At 45.9% G+C, this 14,030-nt stretch overlaps 1 protein-coding gene across 3 annotated transcripts in view; it reads right to left on the bottom strand.

Moving 5' to 3' along the window:
• ANKDD1A (ankyrin repeat and death domain containing 1A) overlaps positions 1 to 13,792 on the bottom strand; it is a 40,409-nt gene extending 26,617 nt beyond the window's left edge. Inside the window, exons 1-4 of one of the 3 annotated variants that reach the window (XM_073653395.1) lie at positions 13,568 to 13,792; positions 1,513 to 1,616; positions 787 to 885; positions 252 to 350 (exon numbers count right to left, since the gene is read on the bottom strand). In XM_073653395.1, coding sequence (XP_073509496.1) covers positions 252 to 350; positions 787 to 885; positions 1,513 to 1,616; positions 13,568 to 13,601 — 336 coding nt within the window. In that variant the 5' untranslated portion in view covers positions 13,602 to 13,792. Of the gene's footprint in view, positions 1 to 251; positions 351 to 786; positions 886 to 1,508; positions 1,617 to 13,567 lie in introns of those variants that run through there. The other 2 variants (XM_073653397.1, XM_073653396.1) reach the window with 2 other exon arrangements.
• Positions 13,793 to 14,030: the final 238 nt, after the last annotated feature.

The raw sequence follows: 14,030 nt of genomic DNA, 5'->3' as shown, positions 1-14,030 counted from the left end.
CAACCTATAGAGGCTCTGCACCCACCCGTGAAGGGCTTTTTCACAGTGCTACTTCCTCCTCTCTGTTTGTCCTATACAGTATTTATATCTATGTTGAAACCATAATAAAAAGTGATATTCCTTACCAGAATTCTTTTAAAAAAAGTACTCTACAAAGTTCTGAAGTGGCCACACAGGCGTCCTTTGCGGCCGGTGGCCACACTTATTTTTTGATGAACACGTAACATTTGTCGAATATTACTGAGCCTCACCTTGTTTTCACAGCTGATTTTGGCTCCAGCATTAACAAGGATATGAAGAATCTTAAGATGTCCGAACCATGCTCCCAGTAGTAAAGCATTCATTCCAAACTTGACCCAGAATAAAGGAAAAATTAGGAATAATATGACATACACAGATTTTTAACTATACTATATACGTTTGTCGTGGGTTTGGAAAAGAGAAATATCCCAGCTCTTAATGGAGAAGAATGAGAAATACAGACTCCTTTCTATTGATTTATACACGGAAATGTACTAAGTGAGCTGATTGATTACCATTTAGAATCACCACACTTTGATTGTAAGGTACACCAACCAAATTAATTTTTTTGCTAAACCGCGCATATTGAAAAACCTGGATTGGCGCAAAAAGGTAAAAAAATTGCACATTTTTTTGGGAAAATACCACATGTGCCAAATTTTTAAACATTTTGGAGACAGCTTTCTGGTGTAGCAGGAATAATAAATTCCCCCTGATCTGTCAATCAGACAAATCTACACTTTTCTAGACAAGGCAGATACATACACAGTCTTCCTCATCCACAGGAACATCATGCTCCAACAGCAGCTTGACCGCTTGCTCATGTCCAGCACCTGCTGCCCAGTGTAGGGCTGTCCTGTCTACCTGAAGCATAAGGTAAGAAGACATAGAGAGACCATGATAAAAAAGTCTGTGAGGCCAGAGAAATAAGATTACAAAGATGAAGTGTCAAAGTAAAGAAACTGACAAACAATCCTGGCTTGGTGCCTGCAGAAATCTTTAGTGGTCCTGCCGCACCCTTCCAACAAGGACACTGGATTTCTCGGTTATTACAACTTCTTTCAGCTATGAAGTATGGAACAAGACACGTCACAGCTATTAATGAACGGTTGGCTGAGAGGTGCATGCTCCTGCACACGTACGGGCAGGGAAATACAATTAGTTACACTAGGCTTCCATGAACTTTGACAATTTTACACATGCTATAAAAACAGCAATGGCCAATGGTGGTCTAGGTATGAAAGACTTATTAACAAGTTCTCTAACTTACTCCTTGATATTGTGGAATATGTATCAAAACTAGTGCAAGGAAAATGAGAAGCAACCAATCAGAATTCAGCTTTCACCTTTCAGTGCCCCTTTGGACAATGAACCCAGTAACTTAATTGGCTACTATGGGTAACTGGCCCACTTTGTACTTGCATAGCCAATGCATTCATAGCAAACAACTGTGATTCTCCGATAATAATGTGGAAGGGACATGGTACCTACACTGTTCTTGGCTCTGACGTCCACCCCTTTATTCATCAGCTGCAGCATCTTCTCAGTGTTGTTGGTCTTGGCTGCAATGTGAAATTCTTGCTCAGAGCGAAGCACTGAAACAAAGAAATTGTCCGGAGGTCAATATGTCACAGTTTTAGGTTTGCTTCACATCTGCGTATTCCGGGAGTTCTATGTAATCATAAAAGAAAAATGATGCTACATATAATATATAAAAGACACTAAAGCCACCGAACAGACCCCCAATGAGTTATCATAGGGTCGGGCTAGCTTACATATTCTTGTCTTGTTGGCTAGACTCACATAGGCAGTTTTTGATGCAGAAGTGTGGAAGCTGTTTTAGCGACAAGGGGAGAACCAACTCCATATTAATACCTATGGATTTAGAATGGGATGTCATAAAAGGCCCTGTAGGGGCGGACATACCATTGGTGCAACATGTGCAGCCCCATGTTGTGCATTATGATGAGCTACTGAACTGCAAAGGGCCCATACATTGCTCTTGCAGAAGGGCCCTCTTCTGCCGGTGTCCGTCCTGGTACAACGTGTAGATCTCCTATTACTTTTTCCATGTAGTGTAGAAGTTTCACAAAACAAGCCATATTTCTCATTGTAAATATCTTCATTGCCGAACATGTATTTTGCTAATGGCCACGCTTGAAGCCCATTATGAAGGATCGTTACAAGCCCCATAGTGATGATTTTTATGCCTATAAACCTACAGTGAAATATTGGATTCATTCACTCCTGGCATTTTACAACCTCAACTCCTCACAAATTGTGATTGTAAAAGCAAAGACTCAGAAAACGCAGGATCAATAAGACGATACTATTGAAGGGTTTTATCCATTTCGTCTCTTAACCCTTTATACACTGACTCGTTGTGACTGGTTATTTCAGCATTGGTAAGAAATAATAAAATGTGTCACAATGTAAGATGGTGGTTTCCATCGGGCCGTGTACCACGCCACTGCTGGGCTCGGAGCTGCTCTTCCTTTCTACACTGCTCTACTATCACAGTGATATCAATTTGAGCTGACGGGCTGCCATTGTGTGTGAAGGCTCGAGGGGATACAGGAGCAAAAAATAGGATAAAGAAACCCAGCACTCCTCAGTCAGTGCACACCTCGTCCCTCCACAGCAATGTCATCAGGAGGCACCAGATACACAAGAAATAGCGCACTGATAAGGTGTACAGACTATTAAAACCCATTTTCCTGGTTGAAGCATTCTATTAGGGTATATGGACATCATAAGGAATGGGGATGCCTTTTCCACTGTTAAGCTGATCATATACATTAGGTGTATATTGGTCGACGCCAGAAGGCTACCTTAGGGCTCTTTCACACATCCAGATATTTCCAGTACTGGAAAAAACAGTACCAGAGATATCAGTGTCTGTGTGCACCTGTGTGGCAACCGTGTGCCGTATCAGGATCAGACGTACCGACGCCTGGGAATCAGTGTACAGTTAGCTCTGTTCCCAAGCACCGAGTGCAGGGACAATGTTGGGAGTAGTAGAAGTCTGCTCCCGCAGTGTCCAACTGTAAAACTAAGAATAAAATAAAAAAAAAACTTATGCTCACCTGTCCTAAGTGAACCCTGCTTTAATCCATGAGAGCAATCACGCCGGGGAGAATGACTCCTGTGACAGGACACCGCTCACTGAGCTCAGCTCCAGGGCCCACTCGCTGCAGCGCTTCATTCTCCCCAGCTCCTCGCCGTCAGCGGTCAGAGGATTACAGCGGGGGACACTTAGGACAGGTGAGTATAAGTTTTTTTTTTATTTTATTCTTATTTGTACACTGCGGGACAGACACTACTACTCTCACCATTGTCCATGCTGGTGCTGATTGCAGCGCTGGCAGGAACCATGAAGCACCCGGCGTTGGGAACAGCGCTAACCGTGAGGCTGATTCCCCGGCGCCGGTACATGTCACACCGATAACACACGGATGTCATCAGTGTGGGACGTTTTGCGTGTAAAAAATGGACATGTCAGCATGTTTTGCACACGGTCCGAGAAAACACACCAACATGTGCGCAGACTCACTCATCTGAATGGGTCTGTGTGTGTCAGTGTCTTCGGTACATGTGGAAACTGGTCACCACACGTACTGTACACACTGATGTGTGAAAAAGGCCTTATATGTATGGGGTTCTCCTAACTCTCCCCGATAGAAGACGTCAGGGACAATGAGGAGTGGATGTGTTCAATTCCAATTGCCCAGTTTTGTTCTTGGGAGAGACAAAGCATACAGCTTAGACAACACTTGCTTGGCATACAGCCATCTTTTCCGCCTTCTCCATACACACGCATGCTCATCTCAACCAAGCATGCATGTGCTGTTAAAGGAATTTTCAACTTTCTTAAAGGGGTTGTCCACTACAAACACAAAGCTTATACTCCCCTCCCGTGCTGCCTACGTTCCAGCGGTGTCGGCACTCGTGGTCCCGGGGCTGTGATGCGGTGAAATGACAAGTGGTGCCCGGCGCCCAATCAGCGCTGGCGTCACTGTCCCAGCCTTCGGACAAATCGAACACGAAGACGAAGTCCAGGCTGCAGCTGATCTCTGACTTCCTCTTCATGTTCAATTTCGTACGAAGGCGGTGACAGTGACGTCGGCGCTGATTGGGCCCTGAATATCACGTGTCATATGGAGTATAGATATTTTTTTTATTTTATTAAGGCCAAACATTTACTTCAAGGAGGGGTTGTCCTAGTAGTGGACAACCCCTTTAAGCACATTGTTCTGTGTGCAAATAATTTAGCTAGCACAAGCCAATCATCAATGATCATCCTTTGTGCATGGAAGTGCGGTCAGCCTGTCTAAAATGACTATTAAGTGACTGGTCTGCTAGCTCATTCAGGCTCCATATACATGGGGGTATTGTTGTGGATGTGAACCTGTATAAAAAGTCTGGCAGAGCCTGTATGTATCTATAGTTCTACAATAATCATACAGGCTCCGTACACTACAGACACGAGCTCTTACATGAGGGATGACTAAACATAAGATCTGTGGAAAAGACAACATCTCTGAATGGGGGCCACATTTCCTTATCTAGTTTGTATTTTATTTTTAGGGGAATTGTTACAAGGGAAATTCCATTCCCGTGCAAACAGAACAGGAAGTATAGAGCCAGTCTCTCCACATCCTGTTCTGACCTGATTGTTTCCCGATTATCGGCCTGTCTAAGCAAATCAACATTCACCGAAGAATGAGCAAAACACTCGCTCATCAGGGGGAAATTATTTTTAGGCTTGTCTAAAAATCATCACTCTCAGCAGCACATTGTGCTTTGCAAATAGATGCGCTCCCAAACGATCGTATAAACAATTATTCTGTGCGCATGAAAGTGTGGTCAGACAGTTTTGCAAGTAGTGAATCAGTAGTGGTTTAACAGCTGCCATTGGCTAGTGTAAATGGAACATTATTCCCAGCTTTTGCTGAGGATTAAATATTTTGGGAAGAAGTAACCTCAGCATGAGGAATCACTAAAGCAGAACACATATACATCATTTACGGTATTGTTCCCCCTCCACCCCAAATTCTAACATCTTCGGCAGGATGATACATACAATTATAAGTAGAAGGGAAAAAATGATTTTTTTTTGCTTTACTTTACATATGACTGAAGCAAAGATGAAAATATATACAAGGAAGAAGGAAATGTAACGGGAGCTTTTCCCTTCACAGAGCAGACTGGCAGCTAAACGCCTCACCTCAGCCACCAAGTACACGTGACACCATCTATTGTTCCACTAATGATTGTTAGCTTTCTCCAGGCCCAACAAGCCGACAGTTACCATGGTGAAGAGAAACATGACTGCAATATTTCCAACTTTGCGCTAAGTACAGCATTATGCTAATATAAAGTCAGATATCAGCAGTGAATGTAGGAAAAAGAGACAGAAAACTGCAAATAATTCCAGAACTGCAGAAGTCATCACATCACATGCTTGCTGCATTCGCTTTTAACAGAACCCATTGCTATAACTTATACTCTAAGATGCCTTAAGGAGTACATATTGGGATACATAAACTCGGAATGGTGAAAACTGCACTACATTTGGCATATTACACACTGTTCTTTCCCATATTCAAGGTTGTCATATTGCACCACTGTTTGCAGCAGATTTAGGTCTTTAAAGGGAATCTGTCAGCAGGATTTCACCCCAAACTATTTATACACACATGTACCTCTTTCAAACACAAGTCCAGCAATACCTCTATGTGGCCAGTCCGCAGCTCCATCACTGAGAAATCAATGTTTGTATATGCAAATAAGGAAGAAGTGCTATTGTAGATCTGAAGCCTCTGTCACTCCAGCTCTATTCCCCGCCCAACGACGCACACAGCACAGAGGCTGTCAATCAAGCAGCAGCAGGCAGTGCTGGTGGCGAAAAGAGCTGGAGTGACAGAGGCTTCAGATCTACAAATAATTCCAGGCTTATTTGCATATCAATTAAAATGCTGATTTCTCACTAACAGAGGAACGGACTGGCCAAGTAAAGGTATTGCTAGACTTGTCTTTGAAAAAGCTACATACATATACTAATAGTCTAGGGAGTGAAATCATGCTAACAGATTTTCTTTAATTTAAGGGAGTGTCCGGTAAAACAAGTTATTACCTATTGAATGGTAGGAGTCCAACCGCTGGGACCTGTACCGATAGGCAGAACAGAGAACTTTTATCCCTGATACTATAGAGCAGGGATGTCAAACTTACACACAGAGGGCCAAAATGAAGAATAATGGGGGCCAACCAGTGAACAGTATAATGGGCCCCACATAGTCCTCCTCCTCCATAGAGAATAATGGGCCCCGCATAGTCCTCCTCCTCCATAGAGAATAATGGGCCCCGCATAGTCCTCCTCCTCCATAGAGAATAATGGGCCCCGCATAGTCCTCCTCCTCCATAGAGAATAATGGGCCCCGCATAGTCCTCCTCCTCCATAGAGAATAATGGGCCCCGCATAGTCCTCCTCCTCCATAGAGAATAATGGGCCCCGCATAGTCCTCCTCCTCCATAGAGAATAATGGGCCCCACATAGTCCTCCTCCTCCATAGAGAATAATGGGCCCCGCATAGTCCTCCTCCTCCATAGAGAATAATGGGCCCCACATAGTCCTCCTCCTCCATAGAGAATAATGGGCCCCACATAGTCCTCCTCCTCCTCCATAGAGAATAATGGGCCCCACATAGTCCTCCTCCTCCTCCATAGAGAATAATGGGCCCCACATAGTCCTCCTCCTCCTCCATAGAGAATAATGGGCCCCACATAGTCCTCCTCCTCCTCCATAGAGAATAATGGGCCCCACATAGTCCTCCTCCTCCTCCATAGAGAATAATGGGCCCCACATAGTCCTCCTCCTCCTCCATAGAAAATAATGGGCCCCACATAGTCCTCCTCCTCCTCCATAGAGAATAATGGGCCCCACATAGTCCTCCTCCTCCATAGAGAATAATGGGCCCCACATAGTCCTCCTCCTCCATAGAGAATAATGGGCCCCACATAGTCCTCCTCCTCCATAGAGAATAATGGGCCCCACATAGTCCTCCTCCTCTATAGAGAATAATGGGCCCCACATAGTCCTCCTCCTCTATAGAGAATAATGGGCCCCACATAGTCCTCCTCCTCCATAGAGAATAATGGGCCCCACATAGTCCTCCTCCTCCATAGAGAATAATGGGCCCCACATAGTCCTCCTCCTCCATAGAGAATAATGGGCCCCACATAGTCCTCCTCCTCCATAGAGAATAATGGGCCCCACATAGTCCTCCTCCTCTATAGAGAATAATGGGCCCCACATAGTCCTCCTCCATAGAGAATAATGGGCCCCACATAGTCCTCCTCCATAGAGAATAATGGGCCCCACATAGTCCTCCTCCATAGAGAATAATGGGCTCCACATAGTCCTCCTCCATAGAGAATAATGGGCCCCACATAGTCCTCCATAGAGAATGGGCTTCACATAGTCTTCCATACAGAATAATGAGCCCCGCATAGTCTTCCATACAGTATAATGGGCTTCACATAGTCCTCCATACAGTGTAATGGCCCAACATAGTCCTCCATACAGAATAATGGGCCCCACATAGTCCTCCATACAGTGTAATGGCCCCAGATAGTCCTCCGTACAGTGTAATGGCCCCAGATAGTCCTCCGTACAGTGTAATGGCCCCACATAGTCCTCCATACAGTGTAATGGCCCCACATAGTCCTCCATACAGTGTAATGGCCCCACATAGTCCTCCATACAGTGTAATGGCCCCACATAGTCCTCCATACAGTGTAATGGCCCCACATAGTCCTCCATACAGTGTAATGGCCCCACATAGTCCTCCATACAGTGTAATGGCCCCACATAGTCCTCCATACAGTGTAATGGCCCCACATAGTCCTCCATACAGTGTAATGGCCCCACATAGTCCTCCATACAGTGTAATGGCCCCACATAGTCCTCCATACAGTGTAATGGCCCCACATAGTCCTCCATACAGTGTAATGGCCCCACATAGTCCTCCATACAGTGTAATGGCCCCACATAGTCCTCCATACAGTGTAATGGCCCCACATAGTCCTCCATACAGTGTAATGGCCCCACATAGTCCTCCATACAGTGTAATGGCCCCACATAGTCCTCCATACAGTGTAATGGCCCCACATAGTCCTCCATACAGTGTAATGGCCCCACATAGTCCTCCATACAGTGTAATGGCCCCACATAGTCCTCCATACAGTGTAATGGCCCCACATAGTCCTCCATACAGTGTAATGGCCCCACATAGGTGTGGCGGTTCTGGTGTTGGGAGCCAAATATAACAACCCAGATTTGGCCCACGGGCTGGAGTTTGACAAGCGTACTATAGAGCGTCAGTGTGCATGCTTGATCATTCCTTATGAGGATTTTTCCAGCAGCCCCATAGAGAATAAAGGGGTGGTTGAACATGCACATTGCTGCTCTATTCTAACAGGGATGAAAATTCCCCATTCTGCTAATCAGTGCAGTCCCAGTGGTCGGACCACTACGATCAATAAGTTATTCTCTATCTTCTGGATAGATAACTTGTTTTCATGGGACCACCCCTTTAATTTTGCAAACTAGACCCGTATAAATGTTCTTCAAAACGCATATTCATATCGTTTTTAAAAAAGGTATAGTAAATTTGACAAGCCAGGTACTCTATTCCGATGCACATAAATCACTCAAACAGACCTAACATTTGGTGCATAGAACCACCACCAAATGAACAGGGGGAGCAGAGAGCAGGTGGGGGGGTTCGCAGACATGCACCCCCCCATCCCAGTGCAATGGGGAACCTACATAGTGCTGATAGTTTTACAGCTGCGAAGGATGACCACATTCCTATTTGAGTGACTTTCCTGGGTGCACACACAAGAGACACCATATAAATGATTTAACACTGTAACAAATGCGCAATTACTAAAAGCTGAAGGAAATCTAAATCCCTGCCATTATGCTGCAAAAGTTGAAAAATTATAGCTGCCATTTATGAAAGCCTGTACCCTGACTGAGCCGGGAAAGATAAAGTACTGCAGGTCGTAACAGCCAGTTACTACACTGACGGTTTTAGTACGTAGACAATCAGAACTGTCAAACACCAATAGACATCATGGAAAGTTAGGGACCAGGAGTTTATTTCCAGGTACGGTGCTACCTGGCTTCTGCATGCCACTGTATGAAATTTAGATGCATCCACAGTGGCAGACTAACTTCACCTGGGTCAGGGATTTCGGGGACAGATTTTCAGTCTCCCAAGGAACACAGTAACTGGCAAGTGGGTACAACTTTTAACAAGTCTCATCAACATTTTGCAGAATGTTCCTGCAGTCTAACCTGTGGTCCATATTTCTAAGCCAAGAGCATGCACACTTTTTTTGGTAGCATACAGAAGACTTGTTGCAGATTTTTACTTTCCCAAAAAAGTCAGTAGGAAAAATCCTCAATGAAATCCCATTGTTGATTTTGCAGTGGATTAGCAGCAGTTGCACGGCAAAAATTCTCAGCTGCAGATACTATGGGGTAAAAGGGAATTCTGCGCCAAAATATGGTGTGTTTGCCACAGCATCGATGTCAGATAAGTGGGGTATCTCATACCTGACACCCCTGATGCTACAGCTGTTAGCAGTACACAGCTCACAAAGCCGGAATTGCACAGCTACATACACCGAGTGGTGGGCACCGAAGTACTAAACGTCAGTCCCAATGAGAATGAGGTGGAATCGCCGAAGGTGCCATTGACTTTAAAGCACCACTCCAGCTTTTCTTTTTCTTTCAGCGCTGCAGTGGTGACACTTATGCAAGTTCCCTGCCCCTAATTTTCTACTTACCAGTCACCGTCTTCATCTCATAACAGCGTCTTCATCTCTTATCAGAGTTGCACCAGTCCTGTTCCGCCTATGTAATATTTCCAACTTTCCCCAGAAGAAGCGAAACAGCGTTGGGGTAGTGGGACAAGGTGACTGGGACCTCCTTGGTGGCGCAGTTGTTATTGGTAATATACCCTTTATATATTTATATGTATGCTACCATGATGAAGTCTTACATTGGAGTTTACTACATTAGCAGCCTTTGAGGTAGGAATAAGTTTACCCTCGTATATCACAAAGCCCTGGAACTTTGTGGTATTTATACCCTTGGCTCCTTCTTTGCAAGTAGTTCTCTATGTGTTATTTATTGAGCTCTGCAGGTATTCCCATGTCCTTTTTCTGGAGGTGTATTCCCTGTCATAATCTAGTGCTCCATTTTATTTATTCAATAAAAATAATCTTTTAATCATTCTTGCTGAAATCTCTTATTCTCAGGTTCTGTGGTTGTATAAATAAAAAAACGGTCTCGGTGGGGCTTTAATGACATGAACGGAGTCACTTTGTACTCTATCTGACCTCCTTTTCTGCAGTGTCAAAAGGAGGTCAGAGAGCACAAAGTGACTGTCTGCTTCATTAAAGTGAATGGCCCCCGTTGGTGCTTCAGTCTGAACTTTGTTTTTGAGGGCTTCTGAGCCACTGACATATGGAAAAACATGATGTGAACCTGGCCCAAGCATAACTCATCAATATCTCCGATCCAGACGACCCCTTTAATTGACTGTCTCGTTATGACAGGGGTGGGGAACCTCAGGCCTGTGGGCCACTTACGGCCCACAATGTCCTCTTCTCCGGCCCCCATGGGTAACCAGTAGGGTTGAGCGAGTATGTTCTATTAACCCTTTCGGTGAGTATGCTCGGGCCGAGCTCCGAGTATTTACAGCTGCTCGTTGATATGGTTAAATCGCTCCCTGTGCATGATTTGCAACTGTTTGACAGCTTTATTACATGGGAGGAATGTCTATTTCTTACAAGTTACTCACATGTAATAAAACTGTCAAAAAGTCGCAAATCATGCACACGGGAGCGATTTAACCTTATCACCGAGTAGCTGTAAATACTCGGAGCTCGGCCCGAGCATACTCGGACAGAACATACTCGCTCAACCCTAGTAACCAGCGTTCACTACTGAACGCTGCAGTGCGTAGCCCTAGGTCTCCTGTGATGTAAATGCCGCAGACCTAAGTCTCTTGTGAAGTCTATACCGCATACTTTTTTGTACCCCTTGTCCTCTTTTTGCTCTCTACTTCAGTTTTATGGGGACTTTGGCACAACATCTTATGATTTAGACGTGGTGCCAGGTCAATCTCTTGTCTATACCGCAGCCCCGTGTCCCCTGTGATGTCTATACCGCTGCCCCGTGTCCCCTGTGATGTCTATACCGCTGCCCCGTGTCCCCTGTGATGTCTATACCGCAGCCCCGTGTCCCCTGTGATGTCTATACCGCAGCCCCGTGTCCCCTGTGATGTCTATACCGCAGCCCCGTGTCCCCTGTGATGTCTATACCGCAGCCCCGTGTCCCCTGTGATGTCTATACCGCAGCCCCGTGTCCCCTGTGATGTCTATACCGCAGCCCCGTGTCCCCTGTGATGTCTATACCGCAGCCCCGTGTCCCCTGTGATGTCTATACCGCAGCCCCGTGTCCCCTGTGATGTCTATACCGCAGCCCCATGTACCCTGTGATGTCCATACCGCAGCCCCATGTCTCCTGTGATGCACATAATGGATCTCCCATTTGTTCTATGATGTATATACTCCAGCCCCGATGTGATGTGATACATATACAACAGTCTTTGTCTCCCCTGTGTGATGTATATACAGGAGTCTCGGTGTCTCCTATATGATGTATAGAGAGCAGTCTCGGTGTCTTCTATGTGATGTATATATAGATTGTGAGCCCCAATGGAGACTGTGCCAATAATGTCTATAAAATTGTTTGAATTGTAAAGCACTGCGGAATATGTTGGTGCTATATAAATAAAAAGATTATTATTATATACAGCAGGCTTGTGTCTCCTATGTGATGTATATACAGCAGGCTCGGTGTCTCCTATGTGATGTTCAAGTTGATAACTTTGTACGGCCCCCGAAGGATGGTATAAATATCCAAATGACCCTTGGCAGAAAAAAAGGTTCCCCACCCCTGCGTTAAGACAACGCTTGTCCATATGTCCTATTAGGATAAATGTACACAATGTAGAGAAGATTTAATTTGGACTCCCCTCTGTGAACAAACATATACACATTTTCACCTTATAATACATGTTCCCCACTGGTACCAGACAAGACTTTTTCCAGGCACTGACATCTAGAAGGTGTTTGTTACTGATGAGAGCACCCATTTAAAGGGCTTGTTCACTACTGCATATCCCCTTATTAACGAGCCCAAGGAGGTGAGAAAAACAAATGACACTCAACTCCTGGACCGGCGCCTGTTTTGTTGTGTCCCTTAACAACATCGCACGAGCGCAGCAGCCAATTAACAGCCACTGATTGGCTACAGGACTCATGTGACGATCCCATTGGATGCTGATCCTAAGAGACTGGTGGGGGGTGGGGTCTACTCATATGGAGGAACGGAGCCAATCAGGGCCCATTAATAAGGGGTAGTCTGGTAATGAGCGACCCTTTAATATCCCCAGAACAGCAATGACCCAATACCACATGTAAAAGCAGCAGTTTGTCGCACAGATTTCAATGCTGTTGTCACAAAACCAGAACACAAAGGATCGGTTCAAGTTTTAAATGAAAATAAAACATAGAAAGACTTAAAAAATATCCTAAGATTTAATGCAAGGCGAGAAATGCATGTTCTAATCACTTCCACAACTTGTTCCTGCGATCTGTGAAGGAAACGTCTGTATTGTTGGTAAAACGTGCCGCGGTTATTTGGTGCCATATTTACCGAGCATATGCCGCCGATCACATCATATACATCCAATGTGTCCATAAATGATCATGGAAGTCACAAATGGTTAGACAAGTGGGCGGCGTGCCCTGATTAACATGTAATATCCCCCAGAATATACATATGGATGTATGGGATGTAAGTCGCTCGCTGAAGGTTATTCCCAAGACGATGCATTATCCTCTATTAATAGGATACTGATCATTGGGGTCCTGACCACTGGGAACCCAATGATCCCCCAAATGGAGCTCTGGAAGCTGGGAAACAGGTCCGCCCATCATTATCTGAGGGACTGCTGGGAACACAACTGTATGTATAGGACTGACCCCGGGAATAAAGCCGCGCACACAGGCTGCGCCCCTCAGTTATTGGGGGACAGGTATAAGAACCAATGGAAGAGAAAGGTAGCGACAACAACCAATCAGATTCCGGCTCTCATTTCTGTGCAGTCCCTTGGAATATGAGTGCTGCGTCCTGATTGGTTGTTATTGCTCTAGTTATAGCTCTGCCGCAATTCACACACCATATGGCGACATTCAGGGCGCAATACCCCCAGCAGTGGAAGTACGATGCTGATACCGGCGCCCCGTGTACCGGGCATAGCAGCGTGCGTCCGTCCTGGTAGCTGGGGATAGTTGCTACATGCCCGGCTGAGGCTACGGACAACTCGGGGTAGAAGTGGCAGTGATGCGCACAGTGATGCCAGGCTACCACCCACCCTGCACCATGCCCGCCACTTACAGATGTCATCATCGCGGAGCAGCGCACTCTCCATTCCACAGCCGCCTCAGCTCAGCCTCATCCTGCCGGGTGTCCCCGCCAGCCCTTCCCCGGGCAGCCTGCGCCCTCCGGGGGGAGATGAGCGAGTCAGTGCGCAGGAGCGGCCGGCCGGTGACGTCACGGGAGGGGCACAGGCGGGGAGGAGCGGCGCTTCAGCCACAGTCAGTCACTGACAGGCAGCTGAGCTGTGCGGTGCTCCTTCTGCCGCGGCTGTCACTGTCAGGACGTGTGCCGAGTGCAGCGCCCCCAGCGGACAATGTCTGTTACAGCCTGTCCCATAGTGGCCCCTCACCTGTGGTGACCCAGAGGAGCTCCAGCCTCACCCTCCTATACCTGCACATGTCTGAGTGGCATCATCCATCACTTATATGCTGCCATTATATGAGCAGGATGCCATTATCTGTGGCTGGTACTGTAACATAGG

This window comes from Phyllobates terribilis, unplaced genomic scaffold (genome assembly GCF_046119375.1).
Source record: "Phyllobates terribilis strain yellow unplaced genomic scaffold, ASM4611937v1 Scaffold_11__3_contigs__length_659146591, whole genome shotgun sequence".
NCBI classification, from domain to species: domain Eukaryota; kingdom Metazoa; phylum Chordata; class Amphibia; order Anura; family Dendrobatidae; genus Phyllobates; species Phyllobates terribilis.
The sequence above is the reverse complement of the archived record's forward strand: the minus strand, read 5'-3'. Positions and strand labels throughout refer to the sequence as shown.